The sequence below is a fragment of the Oncorhynchus keta genome, chromosome 32 (genome assembly GCF_023373465.1).
Source record: "Oncorhynchus keta strain PuntledgeMale-10-30-2019 chromosome 32, Oket_V2, whole genome shotgun sequence".
Lineage (NCBI taxonomy): Eukaryota > Metazoa > Chordata > Actinopteri > Salmoniformes > Salmonidae > Oncorhynchus > Oncorhynchus keta.
This window is the reverse complement of record NC_068452.1, coordinates 14,396,713-14,417,778: the sequence shown is the minus strand read 5'-3', so window position 1 is coordinate 14,417,778 and position 21,066 is coordinate 14,396,713. Positions and strand designations below refer to the sequence as shown.

At 41.6% G+C, this 21,066-nt stretch overlaps 1 protein-coding gene across 6 annotated transcripts in view; it reads right to left on the bottom strand.

The window, feature by feature from the left end:
- LOC118365065 (son of sevenless homolog 1-like) overlaps positions 1 to 17,367 on the bottom strand; it is a 75,003-nt gene extending 57,636 nt beyond the window's left edge. The window contains exons 1-3 of one of the 6 annotated variants that reach the window (XM_052490671.1): positions 16,254 to 17,367; positions 3,265 to 3,495; positions 1,715 to 1,840 (exon numbers count right to left, since the gene is read on the bottom strand). In XM_052490671.1, the coding sequence (XP_052346631.1) occupies positions 1,715 to 1,840; positions 3,265 to 3,495; positions 16,254 to 16,340 (444 nt within the window). In that variant the 5' untranslated portion in view covers positions 16,341 to 17,367. The remainder of the gene's footprint in view (positions 1 to 1,714; positions 1,841 to 3,264; positions 3,496 to 16,253) is intronic. The other 5 variants (XM_052490673.1, XM_052490672.1, XM_052490674.1 and 2 more) reach the window with 5 other exon arrangements.
- Between the last annotated feature and the right edge of the window lie 3,699 nt (positions 17,368 to 21,066).

The following is a 21,066-nucleotide window of genomic DNA, read 5'->3' as shown; positions in this document are numbered from 1 at the left end:
TGCTGAACAACTAATCAAATTCAAATGGCCATGCGGACTATTCACTTTACCCCTACCTACATGTACAAATTACCTCGACTAACCTGTAGCCCTGCACATTGACTTGGTACCGTTACCCCATGTATATAATAGCCTTGTTATTGTTATTTTATTGTGTCACTTTTTTTCTTAACTCTAATTCTTGAACTGCATTGTTGATTATGGGCTTGTAAGAATTTCACAATAAATTGTATTCAGCGCATGTGAAAAATTGAATTTGATTTAACAAATGGGCCTCAGGATCTCGTCACAGTATCTGTGCATTCAATTTGCTATAGATAAAATGCAATTGGGTTCATTGTCCGTAGCTTATGCCTGCCCATACCATGACCCCACCCCCACCATGGGGCACTAGGTTCACAAAGTTGACATTAGTAAACCACTTGCCTACACAACGCCACAGAGGCTGTCTTGTCATCTGCCTGATACAGTTGAAACTGGTATTCATCCATGAAGAGCACACTTCTCTGGCATGCCAGCGGCCATTGAAGGTGAGCATTTGCCCACTAAAGTTGGTTACGACACCAAACTGCAGTCAGGTAAAGACCATGGTGAAGACGGCAACCACGCAGATGAGCATCCCTGAGATGGTTTCTGACAGTTTGTGCAGAAATTTTCTGGGATGTGCAAACCCAAAGTTTCATCAGCTGTGCGGGTGGCTGGTCTCAGACCATCCCGGAGGTGAAGAAGCCAGATGTGTAGGTCCTGGGCTGGAGTGGTTACACGTGGTCTGCGGTTCTGAGGCCGGTTGGATGCACTGCCAAATACTCTAAAACGACATCGGTGGTGGCTTATGGTAGAGAAATTAAACATTCAATTCTCTGGCAACAGCTCGGGTGGACATTCCTGCAGTTAGAATGCCAATTGTACACTCCCTCAAAACATCTATGGAATTGTATTGTGTGACAAAATTACACATTTTAGAGTGGCCTTTTATTGTCCCCAGCACAAGGTGAACCTGTGTAAAGATCATGCTGTTTAGCTTCTTGATATGCCTCACCTGTCAGGTGGATGGATTATCTTGACAAAGGAGAAATGCTCACGAACAGGGATGTAAAACAAATTTGTGCACAGAATGAGAGAAATATGCTTTTTGTGCGTATGGAAGATGTCTGGGATCTTTTATTTTAGCTCATGAAACATGCGACCAACACTTTACATGTTGCGTTTATATTTTTGTTCAGTGCAGCAACTGCTGATTGCCCCTTTAAGTAGAAGTAGCACCTAACCACTGGTCAAGGGTCAGTTTATTTCCTAGACCATAGGTTAAAGTGAGAGGATCAGGGGAACTGTCGTCTGATCCTAGACCTGTGATTTAGAGGCAACTTCTACCTCGCCACATCTGTTGTTGATGCCCTGAGGGATTCTGAAAGGGAAGGTCTGCTCACTCTTTTTCTGCTCCCAAACAGGATATTTTAATACAGCTTAGACAACACAATCACAACGATTCAACTTAATTGTGATTGAAATGTTGTGATTTTATCACCTGGGCCTAAGCTTTAGTAAAATATCACATTTGAAGGCAAAACAACACGCACACATTCCCTTTTTCTCTATGTATTGGACCTTTTTGTCCAAAGCTCCCTTTATTGCTTTGGAAGTATACAAAACCCCCTCTGTAAAAAAGGGGTCAACAAGGTTTTAGGTCTGTTGCGCTATTGACGGAGATCTTCACCTCCACGTCCTGCACGCTGCGTGGCTGTGCCTGGCAGAGCATGCTGAGCAGCAGCAAGATCAGCTCCTCGATGTACTGCAGCGCATCCTCCTGGGACGACAGCTTGGGATGCACCTGGCTCAGCACCTTCACGGAGACAGATGTGCATTAGTTCAGTATGAGTCAATAAAAAAATTAAAATCAACTGTTAAAAAAGGTTGGATCGGTAGAATGTGGTAAACATGTATGAGTTCAGTATAGGTTGAGTTGATTATCATATATATTTTTTATAAATTGTTAAAAAGCTTGTGGTGCATCTGGCTCAGCACCTTTACACAGAAACTAAGAGAGATGAGGCTAGGCTACTAGTTCAACATAGATTGCCGCTGGGCCCAAAATAGTTGACTCAATGGTGTTTCCATGGAATAGAATCAACGTGGAAAACTGATTGAATTTGCAAAAAGTCATCAACATATAGGAATTGAGACATTTTGTAATTTTTCCACCCAATTTTGAACCTAAATCCAATGACACAGTTCAAATGTTTGTTGATTACACGTTAGTTGACAACTCAATAAAATGTAAATCTAAACTAGACGTTGAAGTGACGTCTATGTTTTAAAAAAACAATCAAACTGTTAAAAACCTTGAGTAGCAACTGGAAAGACATTTTCTAGTGTAGTATAGTTTGAGTGTTTTCACACTTAGTCCCTTTTCAGTCCATTTGTGTGAACTCAGTGCAGTTCGCTTCATTTTTTGTACAGTATGAACACTCTAAAAGAACTCAGACCCCTTAAAAGAGCCCCAAAAGCAAACCAAATTGAGACCATTGTGAGAGGTGGTCCAAATTCGGTTTGCTTGAATTTCCGCACAACACACTAGACTACTGCAACAGTGTTTCCTCTGCCATAAGCCCTCACATTGGTGCCACAAAAGAGAGAAGATGAGGTAACATCTTATGTTATGGCACAGGGAGTAAAGTCAAGTGTTACAGAAGATGTGCAGGTTCACATAAAAAAAACAAAGTGCCTGTTTGGAAACTGATTAGCGATTGTTGCACAGGATGCACAAAAATTCCAAAATGTGTGGAGGTTTTGTTGAGATTAATTAAAATAAAATTTTATTGGTAACATACACATGGTTAACAGATGATAATGTGAGTGTAGCGAAATGCTTGTGCTTCGTTCCGACAGTGCAGTAATATCTAACAATACCCCAACAACTACCGAATACACACAAATCTAAAAAGAGATTAATGAGAATATGTATAAAAAAAATATATGGATGAGCGATAGCCGAGCGGCATAGGCAAGGTGCAATAGATGGTGTAAAATACAGTATATACATATGATAAGTAATGTAATATATTTAAACATTATTAAATTGGCATTATTTAAAAGTGGCATTGTGTAAAGTGACTCGTGATCCATTTATTAAAGTAGCCAGTGATTGAGTCTCAATGTAGGCAGCAGCCTCTCTGAGTTAGTGATTGCTGTTTAGCAGTCTGACGGCCTTGAGATAGAAGCTGTTTTTCAGTCTCTCGGTCTCAGCTTTGATGCACCTGTACTGACCTCGCCTTCAGGATGGTAGCAGTGTGAACAGGCAGTGGCTCGGGTGGTTGTTGTCCTTGATGATCTTTTTGGCCTTCCTGTGACATCAGGTGCTGTAGGTATCATGGAGGGCAGGTAGTTTGCCCCCGGTGATACGTTGTGCAGACCACACTCCCCCCTGGAGAGCCCTGTGGTTGCGGGTGGTGCAGTTGCCGTACCAGGCTGTGATAAAGGGTGCTCTCGATTGTGCATCTGTAAAAAAAAAAGTTTGTCAGGGTTTTGGGTGACAAGCCACATTTCTTCAGCTTCCTGAGGTTGAAGAGGTGCTGTTGCGCCATCTTCACCACACTGTCTGTGTGGGTGGACCATTTCAGTTTGTCTGTGGTGTACGCCAAGGAATGTGAAGCTTTCCACCTTCGATGTGGATGGGGGGGGGGTTCTCCCTCTGCTGTTTCGTGAAATCCACGATAATCTCCAATAATCTCTGCGCATGCTCTGATAACGTAGCTAGGGATGCTGTCTGGGCCAGCAGCCTTGCAAGGGTTAAAACGTTTAAAATGTTTTACTCACGTCGGGCCAAGTGGGGGGGTGCAGTCCTTGTTTGTGGGCTGCGACGGTGGCAAAGTATTATCCTCAAAGCGGGCAGAGAAGGTGTTTAGTTTGTTTGGAAGAGTGACGGTGTCCTTGACTTGGCTGGTTCTCTTTTTGTATTCCGTAATTTTCTGTAGACCCTGCAACATATGTCTCGTGTCTGAGCTGTTGAATTGCGACTCCACTTTGTCCCTTTACTGGCATGTCGCTTGTTTGATTGCCTTGCAGAGGGAATAACTACACCGTTTATATTCAGCCATATTCCCAGATCTCTTTCCATGGTTAAATGCAGTGGTTAGCGTTTTCAGTTTTGCGAAAGCCACCATCCATCCACGGTTTCTGGTTAGGGTAGGTTTTAATAGTAACAGTGGGAACAACATCTCCAATGCACTTCCTTATAAACTCACTCACTGAGTCAGCGTATAGATCGATGTTGTTCTTGGAGGCTGACCGGAACATATCCCAGTCCGGGTGATCAAAACAATCTTGAAGCATGAATTCAGATTGGTCAGACCAGCGTTGAATGGTTCTAGTAAATAGTATAAATTCAAGCTCTTAAAAAGGGGCAGTAGCCTACATTCGGTATACAATGTTCAATAACAGCATTATTTAATCTGCAGTTATTATTCTGCTATTTATTCTGTTACCAATAATATTGACATGTAAATAGTATCTTCTGATTGTATTTTGTTAAAATATTAGAACATTGTAATCTATTAGCTTCCAAAATGTATGTAGCCATTAGTGTAAAAAACTTAAAAGGTTCACCGATTTTGAATGTCATACTGTTTTTGTGCATCTCTGAGTGATGTTCTACCGATACCCTTGGGTGATTTAATGTGTATCGGAGTTATTGGTGTTCAAGCAGGCAGAATCCGACAGATATGACGCAGCACTGTGACAAAGTCGCACTCACTTCACTGGAAGTTAATAGGAATATGACTTTCAGATCTCAAAAACATCTACCTACCTACTGTCTCTGATCTTGCGGACTCACTAAACTCACATGCTTTGTTTGTAAATTATGGATGTTGGAGTGTGCTCCTGGCTGTCCGTAAGTAAACAAAAAAATGTTTTTTTAAATGGTGCCGTCTGGTTTGCTTTATAAGGAATTTTTAATTATTCATACTTTTATTTGTAATACTTAAGTACATTTTAACAATTACATTTACTTTTGATACTTATGTATATATATTTTTTTAAATGACTCAAGTAGTATTTTACTTGTGTTTTTTAAACTTTTACTCAAGTATGACAATTGAGTACTTTTTCCACTACTGCTGCTATGTACCATAGAGGTCAATGGTCAAAGTTCTGCTGACCTGAACATTCCGAAAATGTGTCTGAATCTCTAAGCTTTCCAATCTAGCTGTCCGATAAATTCAGATGGAATGGCTTGTCCTGCACTTTGTAAAAACCCAGAGTGCATTGAGGGAATGCTGGAAAAAGCTCTTGGATCCTTTCTGAACATAGAAAATGTGAATACAAAAGAGGACTTGGAACACAAAATAGGTGAAGTGAACTGGCAAAAGAGTTGAGTCCTCAATCAAAGGCGAGGGCAGTGTGAATACAAAGAGAAGAGTTATTTTCCTTATTTTTTTCCCCCAGGAGTTCATGTTAAAAAAAGGACTGTGTGAAAATACCCTTTGTGGGAAGAAAAACAATATGAAAAAAAAAGATTTCTCATTTGGACCACTCAAAAACAGACAGAATACAATAGTCAACATTTTGCTGAAAGTAGGCTAGACTTCACATTCTGAGATACTTTTGGTTGGATAGCATGCGGTCGAATATAATGTTAAGAACAAAAAAGACAAATAGACTTGTAGTGTGGCTCCCCTTTAGAGCTGCACTCTAGATATGCATTTGCAAATAGCAATTCAGCCGACTAGTATTAGGCCTAACTGATGCAAATTCTGAGTGCCGTGTTCACCAGTATCTAGCCTACTCAAATACATTCTTACTCTGTATAGGCCTATCTGCATTCCAGTCAAGTGCACTCAATCATAACAGTCACAAGTTAATGTATAGAAAGACCTACATGAGGAGTTCTTGCAGAACACGCCCATCATAACATAGACCCAAACTCCTTAAACACAGCCCATGGTTGGCTTTAAAATCAAACAGTAGATATAGGCTACATGAATATTGATGAAAGCCATTTTCCAAGTCAATTCATATTTTTCAAGCATGAAATTGCTATTTAAGTGCTCATTTGCCCAAACTAATTTTGTGTTGACTTACTGCCAAACTTGTGCCCACTTCATGCAGTCATTCAAACAGTGACAAACATGGCTAGAAAAAGAGATGACCAGTGATGAAGTTTTATCGCAGTCGCTAAGAACATAACCATAAAGACACATTGCTCACATTACTACCTTTTGGTCCTACATCTCCAAACCATCATCCACCATTGATTTGGTACAAGACTTCAATCTTCACTATGGCTGGTAATGGGTCAAATACATTAGGGAAAAAGTATACAATTCGGCTCCTTTAGTTTAGGTTGGAATAAGCATACGTTTGCGGGTTGAAGCCCGTGGAGTGGGACTACTGCCTCTAAAGCTGTCACTGGTAACTGACTGAGCCCAGCGACGACAGCATGATGAGAACACAGCACTGACACCGTCTCGTCAGTTCGCATCGCTAGCCAAGGCATCCTATCAGAGCATGACTAAGCAAGTTGAGCATCTCTACTTCCCCCCTCTTAGAGGGGGCATGGTCTCGACTCAACTTGGCAGCACTTCAGAGGCAGAAAGGGACAGAGAGTTAAATGGGAGAGAGTAAGCGAGAGAGGGAGTTTGAGACAGAGTGGGCTGAGGAACTGAGGATGGAGTAAGAGAGAGGGATAAGAGGTGGCAGTGATAAAAGCCTGAATGTAAAAGATCAACATGCCTCCATTACACACAGTGGAGGCTACTCAGAGGAAGGGGAGGACCATCCTCCTCAGTGAATTTAATAGAAATGGTGAAACATAAAACGTTTTCTTTTTAAGTTAAAACTATAAATACACTGCTCAAAAAAATAAAAGGGAACACTAAAATAACACATCCTAGATCTGAATGAATAAAATATTCTTATTAAATACTTTTCTCTTTACATAGTTGAATGTGCTGACAACAAAATCACACAAAAATGATCAATGGAAATCAAATTTATCAACCCATGGAGGTCTGGATTTGGAGTCACACTCAAAATTAAAGTGGAAAACCACACTACAGGCTGATCCAACTTTGATGTAATGTCCTTAAAACAAGTCAAAATGGGGATCAGTAGTGTATGTGGCCTCCACGTGCCTGTATGACCTCCCTACAACACCTGGGCATGCTCCTGATGAGGTGGTGGATGGTCTCCTGAGGGATCTCCTCCCAGACCTGGACTAAAGCAGCCGCCAACTCCTGGACAGTCTGTGGTGCAACATGGAGTTGGTGGATGGAGCGAGACATGATGTCCCAGATGTGCTCAATTGGATTCAGGTCTGGGGAACGGGCGGGCCAGTCCATAGCATAGCTTCCTCGTGCAGGAACTGCTGACACACTCCAGCCAAATGAGGTGTAGCATTGTCTTGCATTAGGAGGAACCCAGGGCCAACCGCACCAGCATATGGTCTCACAAGGGGTCTGAGGATCTCATCTCGGTACCTAATGGCAGTCAGGCTACCTCTGGCAAGCACATGGAGGCCCCCCCAAAGAAATGCCACCCCACACCATGACTGACCCACCGCCAAACAGTCATGCTGGAGGATGTTGCAGGCAGCAGAACATTCTCCACGGCTCCACGTCTGTCACATGTGCTCAGTGTGAACCTGCTTTCATCTGTGAAGAGCACAGGGCGCCAGTGGCAAATTTGCCAATCTTGGTGTTCTCTGGCAAATGCCAAACGTCCTGCACGCCGTTGGACTGTAAGCACAACCCCAACCTGTGGACGTCGGGCCCTCATACCTACCACCCTCATGGAGTCTTTTTCTGACCGTTTGAGCAGACACATGCACATTTGTGGCCTGCTGGAGGTCATTTTGCAGGGCTCTGGCAGTGCTCCTCCTGCTCCTCCTTGCACAAAGGCGGAGGTAGCGGTCCTGATGCCGGGTTGTTGCCCTCCTACGGCCTCCTCCACGTCTCCTGATGTACTGGCCTGTCTCCTGGTAGCGCCTCCATGCTCTGGACACTACGCTGACAGACACAGCAAACCTTCTTGCCACAGCTCGCATTGATGTTCCATCCTGGTTGAGCTGCACTACCTGAGCCACTTGTGTGGGTTGTAGACTCCGTCTCATGCTACCACTAGAGTGAAAGCACCGCCAGCATTCAAAAGTTACCAAAACATCAGCCAGGAAGCATAGGAACTGAGAAGTGGTCTGTGGTTATCACCTGCAGAACCACTCCTTTATTTGGGGTGTCTTGCTAATTGCCTATAATTTCCACCTGTTGTCTATTCCATTTGCACAGCAGCATGTGCAATTAATTGTCAATCAGTGTTGCTTCCTAAGTGGACAGTTTGATTTCACAGAAGTGTGATTGACTTGAAGTTACATTGTGTTGTTTAAGTGTTCCCTTTATTTTTTTTGAGCAGTGTATATTCACGTCACCAAACAATTGATTAAAACACACTGTTTTGCAATGAAGGTCTACAGTAGCCTCAGCAGCACTCTGTAGGGTAGCACCACGGTGTAGCTGGAGGACAGCTAGCTCTTGTCCTCCTCTGGGTACATTGACTTCAGTACAGTAACTTACACAGTAATTATGACAACTTCCTGAGGTTGTCCTCCGACCCATCGGAGCTCTTGCAGCATGAACTGACATGGTTGTCCAACCAAAGAAAGAATCAGAGAATGGCTCTAGTACTGAAAGCATAAGCTACAGCTAGCTAGCACTGCATAAAATGTGGTGAGTAGTTGACTCAGAGTGAGAAAGACAGTTTTCTTCCAAAATTAAGGAGAAGCGAGAGTGAGATATGGTTGTATGTTTTTTTAAACTTTCACTTAGCTATCTAATGCAGCTATCTAGTTTAGCATTCTTAAACAGAGGGATGCCATGTTAGCTAGTTGGCTATCCAACACTGGAACTCTTCCAAGTCAAGGTAAGCTTTTGGTTTTATTAATTTATTGCCACCGGGTCCCTCCGGTGTAAATGCTAAACTGCTTTCTGACCGCGTTATTGCAGCCGGTTTACTAACACGTTAGTTCTAGTAGCTATATTGACTATGACGGGACAACGATGTAGGCTGTGTATAGCGGCCAGCGGTCATGATATTAAGGTTTGGCTTGGAAAGATTATTTTGCCTGGTCAGACAGCTGATGTGTTGTGCACTGAAGTCCACAATTGACGGGAACGGCGATAGGAGGAAAGCGCGTAGATAGTTGCAAGAAGGAATTATATACACAATGAGCAAAGTGAGCATGCTGTTTTTATGTGGCTGCTATGAAAATGAACTGTGTCTGCGTGTGATCAGGGGTGTATTCTTCCCACCGATTCTGTTGAAAAACATTTAATAATAAAACATACCTGAATTTGTACAATAGAAACTAATTTGTAGCTGTTGGACTAATGATTATACCCTAGATTAGCTACATGCAGGCAAGAGTGTGTAAGGTGGTACTGAATGCGTCACTGTCTCACCTTGATTACTCAAAATTCTCTCTACCGGTGCACCTACGTTGTAAACTTTCATTCATAGGCTAGGTTGTAGCAACCTCATGACGGGTACAGGGAAAATTTGAGTATCATATAGTAGCCTAAAACTATTGATGTTAAATTGAGCTGGGTGAATGGAACATGAATGAGTCAAGACAATGCTCATAAACAAAGATCATCCTCCCTCATCTTACACTGCAACGACCACTGACACACACCTACCTAGCTTTCTCACCTTGCGTCGGAATGCAGAGGTATTCATCTGTCGCGGGCATACACGTAGGTGCTTTCAGAAGTGTGTTTTGAGTGGGGAAAGATCAAGGTCTAACAGGAGGTCCTGAGATGACTGCCAATGGGGAAAAAAAAACAGGGAGATTGACAAGAAAGCTCTGCTTGAATACATTGCATGCTGCAATTCTTTAGACCGTTTTAGTCTTCTTCCTTTGTTCTGCCTCCCCTTAAGGCAAATGAGAAATAAACTAGAAAGTGAAAACTATTACAACCCATTGTAATAGGGTAATAATAATAATCTGAATAAATGAGTTGCAAATAAAATCTGAACACACACAAGATAATATATATATGGAGGATAGGTTTATGGGAAGCTCCCAGAAAAATTGGAAGAAAGGCTCATTATTCCAACTGAATCAATGCTCCCCCACAGAAACAATGTCTACGGTGGACTTCAACTCAACATGTATTGTATGTTTTAAAAAGGTTCTTCCAGCCTTTCCGTGTCCTCACATCCAGACATGTGTAGTAGAGCAGTGTGGTCCTCTGATAGATAACATCAAGTAAAGAGTATAATTGAACCCTTGGTTGCAAATCCAAGGTCACTCTCCAACCCCAAGTTATGAGAGGACGGAGTGTGGTTCTTGAAGGTAGTATGGGAGTCTCACATCCAGAGTAAACTGCTGATCATGTGAATCAAGTTTGTTGATAATTCAAGCTCAAGTGAATTGACTTCAGATGTGCAAGGTGGCCTTGTGAGCCCTAGCCCCACATGACATGATCCTGTGTCACTCTTGTCCCAGAGCTGGCCGATGACAACCAAGCCAGTGTACCCAGGTGCTTCTCCCTCCATCTCAGCTCAATTCCGGTCCCCAACCCTTGCCCATAGCCCTTTTCTCAAGAGTCGTAGCAGAACTGAAGGGACCAGACAGATCTCCTAATCTGCAACCTAGATCGTCAATAGCACCATATTGCTTTCACCTGTCCAGGACCGGTCAGGTCTGTGCAAATCATGTGAGAAGGGGCTAAGGGTTTAGAGAAAGGGGGACAAGAGCAGAAGGAATCCGGGGCTGGAGCTGCCCATCACAGGCAGGTGGGTGTGGTGGAGAGAAGGCCCTGGTTCCTGCATGCTAGACTAACTCAAAGCAATGCCAGGAATTTCATTCCCAGGAACCCCAGCCAGTGTGGGCCTGCACAGCACCACATGCAAATAGTAGGGATGTGCATCTTTCCCATACAGGAATGATACGTTTTAGTTTGAAACGATTCAGTTCGATTGGAGAATTAATCAATGCAATTCAGTTCAATGCGATACACTAACATTTGTTGTATAAAACACATTCATTTTCCATTCTAAATTCAAATCTGCTGATGGAACTCATAAGCTGGGCCTCCCTGAGCTGGATCTGTCTGAGTTGATTTATGTGTGTGTGTGTTAAGGATGCATGTCTATGGTGTACTATGTAGGCACCTGAGCTGAGCAATAAGGGAGACTAGGCATCTACAACCCCATTACCACAATCAGATCTGAGGGGTGGGGCAATGGAGCCTGTTTTTTGTCTCCCCCCTTCTAAAATTGCCACCACCCACTAATTAACTTGTCATTTTATCAAACTAAGTGTTTGACCTAGTAGTGTATCAATATTTATCATTTACAAATTAGCTATGACAGCCAATGAATATATAGCAATACTTTGGATTTCACCCCATCTCAAAATCTAATGGTTGACCATTTTGAAGTTTTTACAGTGACATTTTCTTCCCCTCTTGCTTCGACCACGCAGTGGGCCTCGCAAAAATGATTGCTGTCCTCGTTATGAAATTATCAAACGTTACCTTTTTATATATAAAATGACCATACAGATTGTTTAAAGCAAAACTACAAAAACTATTGCTGATGGTAAACCTCAACAATCAAAATAAAATCTATTTTATGCCCGGTTCGGCAAGTATATCCAGATGAGAGCTGTCGCCGGTAGCTTACTTTTCCCAATTTTCAACTAGAGATCGACCGATAATGATTTGTCAACGTAGATACTGATTATTGGAGGAGCAAAAAAAGCCAATACCGATTAATTCGTATATATATATAAAATATATATATATATAAAATAATGACAATTACAACAATACTGAATGAACATTTATTTTAAGTTAATATAATACATAAAATCTATTTAGTTTCAAATAAATAATGAAACATGTTCAATTTGTGTTCACTGTTCAATTTCAAAAACACAGTGTTGGAGAAGAAAGTATAAGTGCAATATGTGCAATGCAAAAAAGCTAACGTTTAAGATCCTTGCTCAGAACATGAGAACATTTGAAAGCTGGTGGTTCCTTTTAACATGAGTCTTCAATATTCCCAGTTAAGAAGTTTTAGGTTGAAGGTATTTTAGGAATTGTAGGACTCTCTCTCTCTATACCATTTGTATTTCATATACCTTTGGATATTGGATGTTCTTATGGGCACTATAGTATTGCCAGCCTAATCTTGGGAGTTGATAGGCTTGTGCTTCAAACATTGCGAAAAGCTGCTGGCAAATGCAGGAAAGTTTGAATGAATGCTTACGAGCCTGCTGCTACCTACCACTGCTCAGTCAGACTGCTCTATCAAATCAGATTTAATTATAATAAACACACAGAAATACAAGCCTTAGGGGATTAATATGGCCAAATCTGGAAACTATCATTTTGAAAACAACACGTTTATTACTTCTGTGAAATACAGAACCGTTCCATATTTTATCTAACGGGTGGCAACTAAGTCTAAATATTGCACAACCTTTAATGTCATAATTATGTACAATTCTGGCAAATTAATTATGGTCTTTGTTAGGAAGAAATGGTCTCCACAGTTGACAATGAGCCAGGTGGCCCAAACTGCTGCATATACCCTGACCCGGCTTGCACTGAACGCAAGAGAAGTGACACAATTTCCCTAGTTAATATTGCCTGCTGACATGCATTTTTTAAACTAAAAATGCAGGTTTTTTAAAAATATACTTGTGTATTGATTTCAAGAAAGGCATTGATGTTTATGGTTAGGTCCACATTGGTGCAACGATTGTGCTTTTTTCACAAATGTGCTTTTGTTAAATCATCACCCGTTTGGCGAAGTAGGCTGTGATTCAATTCTAAATTAACAGGCACTGCATTGATTATATGCAACAAGCTAGTTAGTTAAACTAGTAATATCAACCATGTGTAGTTAACTAGTGATTATGTTAAGATTGATTGTTTTTTATAAGTTTAATGCTAGCCAGCAACTTACCTTTGCTCCTTGCTGCACTCGTGTAACAGGTGGTCAGTCTGCCACGCAGTCTCCTGGTGGAGTGCAATGTAATCGGCCATAATCGCCATCCAAATATGCCAATTACCGATTGTTATGAAAACTTGAAATCGTCCGACCTCTATTTTCAACTGTGCATAGATAACAATTACCCAGCAAACACATAGGTTGTTACTGAACTAATAAAGCATAATATTACGCAAGCAATTATACAATTTGAATGCTGAAGGTACTGAGCAGATGTGCAATATCAGGAACAGGCTTCCTACCCCACGTTGGTCAGCGCCCAAAGCTGAGCACAGTAACAACAGGAAGAGGAAAATGGGGCACACTGTTTATGGAAAATTGTCTGCGCTTGAAAATTGTGATTATTGCAGATGCTAAAGTGATTCATTTGATTGATTATCGTTGAAGAGTAGAGGCACAAGATGCAGCATGTTTGGATGTAAATGCAATTGTAATGTGAAAAGTCTAAGTACATATGGCTGAGTTCTTGTGACATTTTCCATCTCCAATTTAAGATTCTGTCCATTGATATTTAGCAGGGCTAGGAGAATATTCTGGAATATTCTACAGACTACAGCTGGGGTTTTGAACAACTTTGCCCACAAAATGAACAAATTACTCTGCGCATTAAGTACAAAAATTCCAACAGAGAACTTGAAAGACTTTGCAAACTCACTCCATTGGAAATGTGTGGTGAGGCTAAAATGAGGGCTTGCTCTTGACAAAGCCTCTCATGGCAGGGCTGACAAACGTGGCATTTTGGCTTTGGCAAAGCTGGCCAAAATGTCTTGAGCAGTGAACCAAGGAGAAATATACATTTTTTTTAAATGACCAAAGAATCCAGATTTCCCCATTTCATTCCACAGCAGAAACCTGAACAATGCTCATCCACTGGAGCGCATGCACGTTTTCGAATCCTCTCAGTTCCCTGTGCCAGCACGTTCCAGACAAATGTAACCATTTTTTTTTTTAAAGCCGAGAGGCCAATGGCTAAATCAATAAGGTTAACAGACGGTGTGTCCACATTGAACAGCTCAATGCGGAAAAGCTGGTCTTGCCATGGGGCTCTTTTGAAGTCTTCCATAACCTCTCCTAGACTTGTTGACACAGCTTGAGCGGGGAAAGCAACACTTGAGGGATCCGAGGGGCGTGGTTTGGTGGAGAAGAAAGGGGGCAAAAGCTTGTCACAAAAAAATCCTTAATGCGACCCACTAGGGCTATAACCTCCCCTCTGTTGTCTCTCACTCCCGCTCTCTGCGAGGGCCGACTTGCTCTGACCTCATGCATTGGGCTACATTCCTGCCATGCCTGTGGCGTTACATTGCTACGGCATCATCGCACTTTAGCATTTGCCGGCCCTTGCCAGTCTACACACAACAGGAATGCAGAGGCCATCCCCCCTCGTTGGGATGCCACATGTGCCCGTCGTCCAACAGTGGGAACTCGAGCAAAGACTTGAACTGTTTCTCTGTAGCATTCCTCCACAGTTCATTCAATCTCCCACATAAGACCAACTTCTCAACATAATGAACAGTGTACGGTTTCTGCAGCATTAGCTAAAAGAGGCATGTCAACGGTCATTTCCAGATTCATATCAAATGGTACACTGTAGCATTACATCATTCAGTCCTAGCTGGTCCATTAGGATGTATTTTTTCAGTAGGCTAGAATTCAGTTTCAGTATTATTAACCCACTGTTTCAGTACTGTTCTGATTCTCCCAGTTCTTATCATTCTCTTCTCCTGATCACTACCTCTGGCCCAATATGACACATAGTGGGGCTTAGGCTGGGCCTACCCCTTCATGTCAAACTCCCATTGTAAATTGGGCTGCTTATCTTGACCACTACCATTATATAGGCCTAATACTTTTAAGGCCTAAATCAGTAAGTCTGGAGTGGTTTTAGCTAAGCACTTTACAGTGCAAAACAACTTGGGCTTGGCCGAGGCTGTCGTGAACTAAATATATGCTAGTCATAAACAATACTCATCTTTTATTTTCTTACAATTTGCTCAACTGTCATTGTAAAATCTCACTTGAGAGCTGTGCAGTGAAGTTCACTGACTCGGCATTCCCCTGCTTGCAGCATCTTGCTGAAAAACCCCACCCTGATAACCTCACGCCAGTTATAGGCCTCTATTTGCCAACACACGCAAACTGGAGAGGCTCTAGTCAGTGTTCACTCTGTGTAGACCAAGGTAACATGTGTGGTGTGTCACTAAAATTTGCCCACATCAAACATGTTATTTCAAACCATCCCGAAGGCTGATATGCGTTTGCTTGATCAATAACATCAATTTCACTCAGCAGCGAGTCGGTAAATCGCCCAAAACATAGCCAGCACCTTTATGAGACGAGATGAGGGTATCGAGACAGTCAGAATCTACTTGAAAAAAGTTGTTGCATCAATCTTGATGGGCTGTGACCCAAGTATGTAATGTTTCAAAACCTAATTTCTCTTTAAAAATACATGTGGAAGCAGGCAAGCAGAGTATCACAACAACAATATAAAAAGACACGTATGACTACTCTAGCATTTCTCATGATGATTCCTACTACAATATGCAGGGTTGCTGCTAGCAAGTCGTTTATTTATTCTGTCTGAAATTGAGGGCCCAGTTTGAACGTTGCTTAGGAAAAAGTGATGCCGTTTTGCCGAGGGGGGACAACGTTCTGTGAGTGTGACAGCGTCCTCCCCCACAGAAGCTGCCAGTGCCACCACACTCAAACTGACACCGGTGGGCAAGATGTGCATGCAGTGACGCTGAGATAGCAGATACAAATAAAAGGAGACATGTGTAGGAATGGTGTAATGCATAGGGAACTAGTGACGTTCGAGTTTAGGTGTGGGAATCAAACACAAAAAAGTTCAGTCAAACATAGGGCTGTGTGTGTGTGTCTGTCACATAGAAGCATCGAGTCCCCACGGGTGCACCCCAATAATGAGCGGGGGGGCAGCTAACAACTATTAGCACACATAAGCATTTCGCTACACCCGCAATAACATCTGCTAAATATATGTGTATGCAGCCAATAAAATGGGATTTGACCAACCAAACCATGTGTCACGGGCAACATGGTGTGTTTTGACATGGCATCATCAAATGTGTGTTGCAAAAAAAAATCAATTCATACAAGACAACACTGTTTGAGTTAGCTAATTAACGTTAGCCGACTAGCTAATACTAGCTACGTTGCTTGTTATGCATACCCTCGCCGTCTAGTTAGTTCGCTTGGCACCTGCCAACGTCCTAGCCTACCTTGTTCAGGGAGGGTACCAACAGCCCCCGCCATTTCGGTGCGTTCTCCTCGCTGAAAAAGTCGTACTGAACCTGGGCCGCTTGCATAGCTTCAGCTGTTCGTCGTCGTGCGCTATCTTGCAGCCAGCGAGCGATGTGTGTTCACGGCCACTCTTCACATCAATACAATATGTAGCATGGCCCGTGGTTGGAACTGAGAGGTGCAATATTCTGTGCGGCCCGCTGCCTCAGAATATCCACCCAATGAGCATTCCTCTACCAAAACAGTTAACAATGCGACCATCGCATCGGAAGTGTACAGATGTTGATCGCTGCTAGCTTGCCGTCTGCAGCTGCCGAAGCAAGGAGCTATACTAGCAGGCTTGCTCTTTCGGGCACCGAGTTTTAAAAAAGCCCAAATTCACGAAACCAAATATACTTCAAACGCTAACTAGCAAGCTTGCGTTGCGTTGTAAAATTGAAATTATTCCAAGTTCTGAGCTGACTGACGTTGATGGCAACAAACGAACTTTAGCCTTGCTAATTTAGCATGCTAGTTTGCAGCCGAGCTGGTGATGTTACTAGCCATAGCCGATCGATCCGAATCGGAAGATGGTTGGCAGTAGTGATCAACGATCTGTGGACAGTGGCGTAGCTGGCTAGCTAGTATTCGATTTAGGCATTAATGTGTCACTTCACGTTTCGGGAACTGCGATACTGTTCGTCCTTTTCGGCCAGTTGAACCATTCCCTATATTTTGGGGGAAAAAAACCTCTTCGGTGCATAATCACCCATTTTCACCGAATCTTCGACAGGGTGGATATTGATAACCGTGCTATCCTCCATGAATGTATCATTTCCAAAACCTCCAGACAAATAGTCTCCAGACTATTTAGCTTTTTGTTAAGTTATCGAGAAAACCAAGATTCCACGCACAGGCTGGCTTTAATGACCAGTTAGGCTTTGGTCAAAATGATTTCTTTGGACGATTGTTATGACTGGTCGGTTGCAGTTGTTGGTAGAAGAATTGCACAGGCGCAATGGATAGCTAATGACGTACTTCGGGTTTGTTTTCGATAATCATCGCGCCTGCCCAAGATCTGGATCTAATCTGGCTAAACCGAGAGCAATACTTGTTTAAACGATAGAATGAAAAAGATCGCTTGATGAGGAGGATCACTTGAAACCATTGCATACTCACGGGGCCTTAAACACTCACTGTCACTCCCAACACACACACACTCCCATCATTTTCTCACTCACATAATATGCACATACATTTCTACTGACTCTACACACCCACTCACATACAAGCTGCTACTACTCTGTTTATTTTATATCCTGTTGCCTAGTCACATTACCCCTATACAGATCTACCCCCATCACTCCAGTATACCTGCACATGTAAATATGGTATTGGAACTAACATTTAAAATAATTCCTGTATATAGTACCGTATTAATTACTTTGTGTATTTCTTATTCTTATTTCTCGTGTGCTTCCCCCCCCCTCCCTGTAAACCAGTTATGGATTATTGCATTTTTGGGTTGAGTTTGCAAGAAAGGCATTTCACTATATTTGTGAAATTTGAAACATGCCGACGATGCATGTGAACAAGTGCTAGATTAAATCACGCGGTGAGGTCGCAGACTTGACTAACAGAGCCCAGAGAAAACATCATGGAAACCATTTCCATTTATCTTTTTGTAGAGACTTCCCAAAGAAGACACCTCCACTAACTGTGTGGAGCAGTTAATGGTATAGAAAGTATTCCCAATGTTCAAAATACACATCTACATCTTGTCAGAAATGATTCCTGTAGGTTTAATAGGCTTAAAAATATACAGTCGAAGTAGGATTTTTTACATACTCCTGAGCCAAATACATTTAAACTCAGTTTTTCACAAATTCTGACATTTAATCCTTGTAAAAAGTCCCTGTTTTAGATCAGTTAGGATCACCACTTTATTTTAAGAATGTGAAATGTCTGAATAACAGTAGAGAGAATGATTTCAGCTTTTATTTATTTCATCACATTCCCAGTGGGTCAGAAGTTTACATACACTCAATTAGTATTTGGTAGCATTGCCTTTACATTGTTTAACTTGGATCAAACGTTTCATGTAGCCTTCCACAAAACTCCCACAATAAGTTGGGTGAATTTTGGCCCATTCCTCCTGACAGAGCTGGTGTAACTGAGTCAGGTTTGTAGGCCTCTTTGCTCACACACGCTTTTTTAGTTCTGCCCACAAATTCTCTATAGGATTGAGGTCAGGGCTTTGTGATGGCCACTCCACTACCTTGACTTTGTTGTCCTTATGCCATTTTGCCACAACTTTGGAAGTATGCTTGGTGTCATTGTCCATTTGGAAGACCCATTTGCGACCAAGCTTTAACTTCCTGACTGATGTCTTGAGATGTTGCTTCACTATATCCACATAATTTTCCGCCCTCATGATGCCATCTATATTGTGAAGTGCACCAGTCCCTCCTGCAGCAAAGCACCCCCACAACATGATGCTGCCACCCCCGTGCTTCAGAGTTGGGATGGTGTTCTTCAGCTTGCAAGCCTCCCCCTTTTTCCTCCAAACATAACAATGGTCATTTTGGCCAAACAGTTCTATTTTTGTTTCATCAGACCAGAGGACATTTCTCCAAAAAGTACAATCTTTGTCCCCGTGTGCAGTTGCAAACCGTAGTCTAGCTTTTTTTAAAGGCGGTTTTGGAGCAGTGGCTTCTTCACTGCTGAGCGGCCTTTCAGGTTATGTCGATATAGGACCCGTTTTACATTTTACAATTAGCATATCAGAAGCTTCTAAAGCCATGACATCATTTTCTGGAATTTTCCAAGCTGTTTAAAGGCACAGTCAACTTAGTGTATGTAAACTTCTGACCCACTGGAATTGTGATACAGTGAATTATAAGTGAAATAATCATTAAACTATTTTTGGAAAAAGTACTTGTGTCATGCACAAAGTAGATGTCCTAACTGACTTACCAAAACTATAGTTTGATAACAAGACATTTGTGGAGTGGTTGAGAAACAAGTTATAATTGTGGTCCTTCTGTAGCTCAGTTGGTAGAGCATGGCGCTTGTAACGCCAGGGTAGTGGGTTCGATCCCCGGGACCACCCATACGTAGAATGTATGCACACATGACTGTAAGTCGCTTTGGATAAAAGCGTCTGCTAAATGGCATATATTATTATTATATATTATAATAACTCCAACTTCAACTGTATACCCACTAAAATATCAGAGAAAAACTTAAGGCTTTCTATAGTTCATCAGTTAATCAATGTATCCCATCATGAGTTAAAATGTTTAATATGTAACATGTCCAAATATAGGCAGTTGTACAGGCAACATTAAGCAATTTTATTTTACAGTATTTACATGAAACAAAAGCAACATGAAAAGAAACCAAGTGAGAAGATCCTTATACTTCATCATACCATCTAAAATTTGAGAAAAAAACAAACAGGTTTCCTATGGCTCATCAGTCAATCAATTTAGCCCATCATGAGTTAAAATGTTTAATATGTAACATGTCCAAATATTGTCAGTTAAAAAATTAAGCACTTTTATTTTACATGACACAAAATCAATCGCGAAAGAAACCAAGTCTGAAGATCCTTGTACTTCATCATACCCTCCCCTTTAGTCGTGTAGGCTACATGGAGTCAGCAAGGGACATTTAGTGTCACATGTTCAATTTGGCCCCACATATTCTCACTGACTCCCAAACGCATGAGGTAGAGGTCTTACTTTGACACCCAAACACCATAACAAACAATATGAACAATGCAATTTGGCAACATTCAACTCACTGCCCACCATAAGGAAAGAGATTCTACAACTTCCCAGAGTCTCTTCAGTTTGACTGCAGTTTTAACAATAGCTTGGCGTGTATGTAAAAAATAAACCTTACATTTCCTGGTTAAATGCCTTAAGTTTACATCTAAAGTGTATAGCATGATGTATTCTAATGAACTCATGCAGATACTTTGTTATAAGTGCAAATTAACCATACCTTAAATGTATGAATAAAGTGTTTCATTGCATACAACTATGCAAATTTCACAACCAGTGCATATCTGAGCCTTGACAACTTTCTATGGGGTAGGAATTAAAGTGTGAAAATAAAATGACATTGCATATGGCTTCATATCAAAAAGAGCCTAACATATTAAAAAAAAGGCAACTCATGACCAAAATGAACAGACACTTTTCTCTTTGACACCCTACCACTAAGTTTTGTAAAAGTATATTGCTTGACAAACCCTTAAAAGTAGTACCAACAACTCTTTATATCTCTCAAAGTTGGGGGGGCAACTGTACAAAATATATGCAGCATGGTAATCTACATAACATACTCAGTGTACAACCTCAATATTCTATTTACATGAATTACTAACACATTGGTCAAGCACTTGTTAGGTAAGGTTGCATGTTCTCAGTAGTTGGTCAATACTGAAATAGTGTGATATCCAGGAATGTGGGTTTGTGTTACTATACATTTTGACTTTCAATTAAAATCATACGGTTAATTTAAAAACAGGACACATCCAAGGTCGCTTGCTTGATGAATGGTCCGATTGCATCTGAGACCAAGGAGTCACCAAGGAGTCACCTGAAACCCCACCTCTTTAAGGAATACCTAGGATAGGATAAAGTAATCCTTCTCACCCCCCTTAAAAGATTTAGATGCACTATTGTAAAGTGGCTGTTCCACTGGATGTCATATGAATGCACCAATTTGTAAGTCGCTCTGGATAAGAGCGTCTGCTAAATGACTTAAATGTAATGTTAAATGAGTTGCAGAGTCAGACAT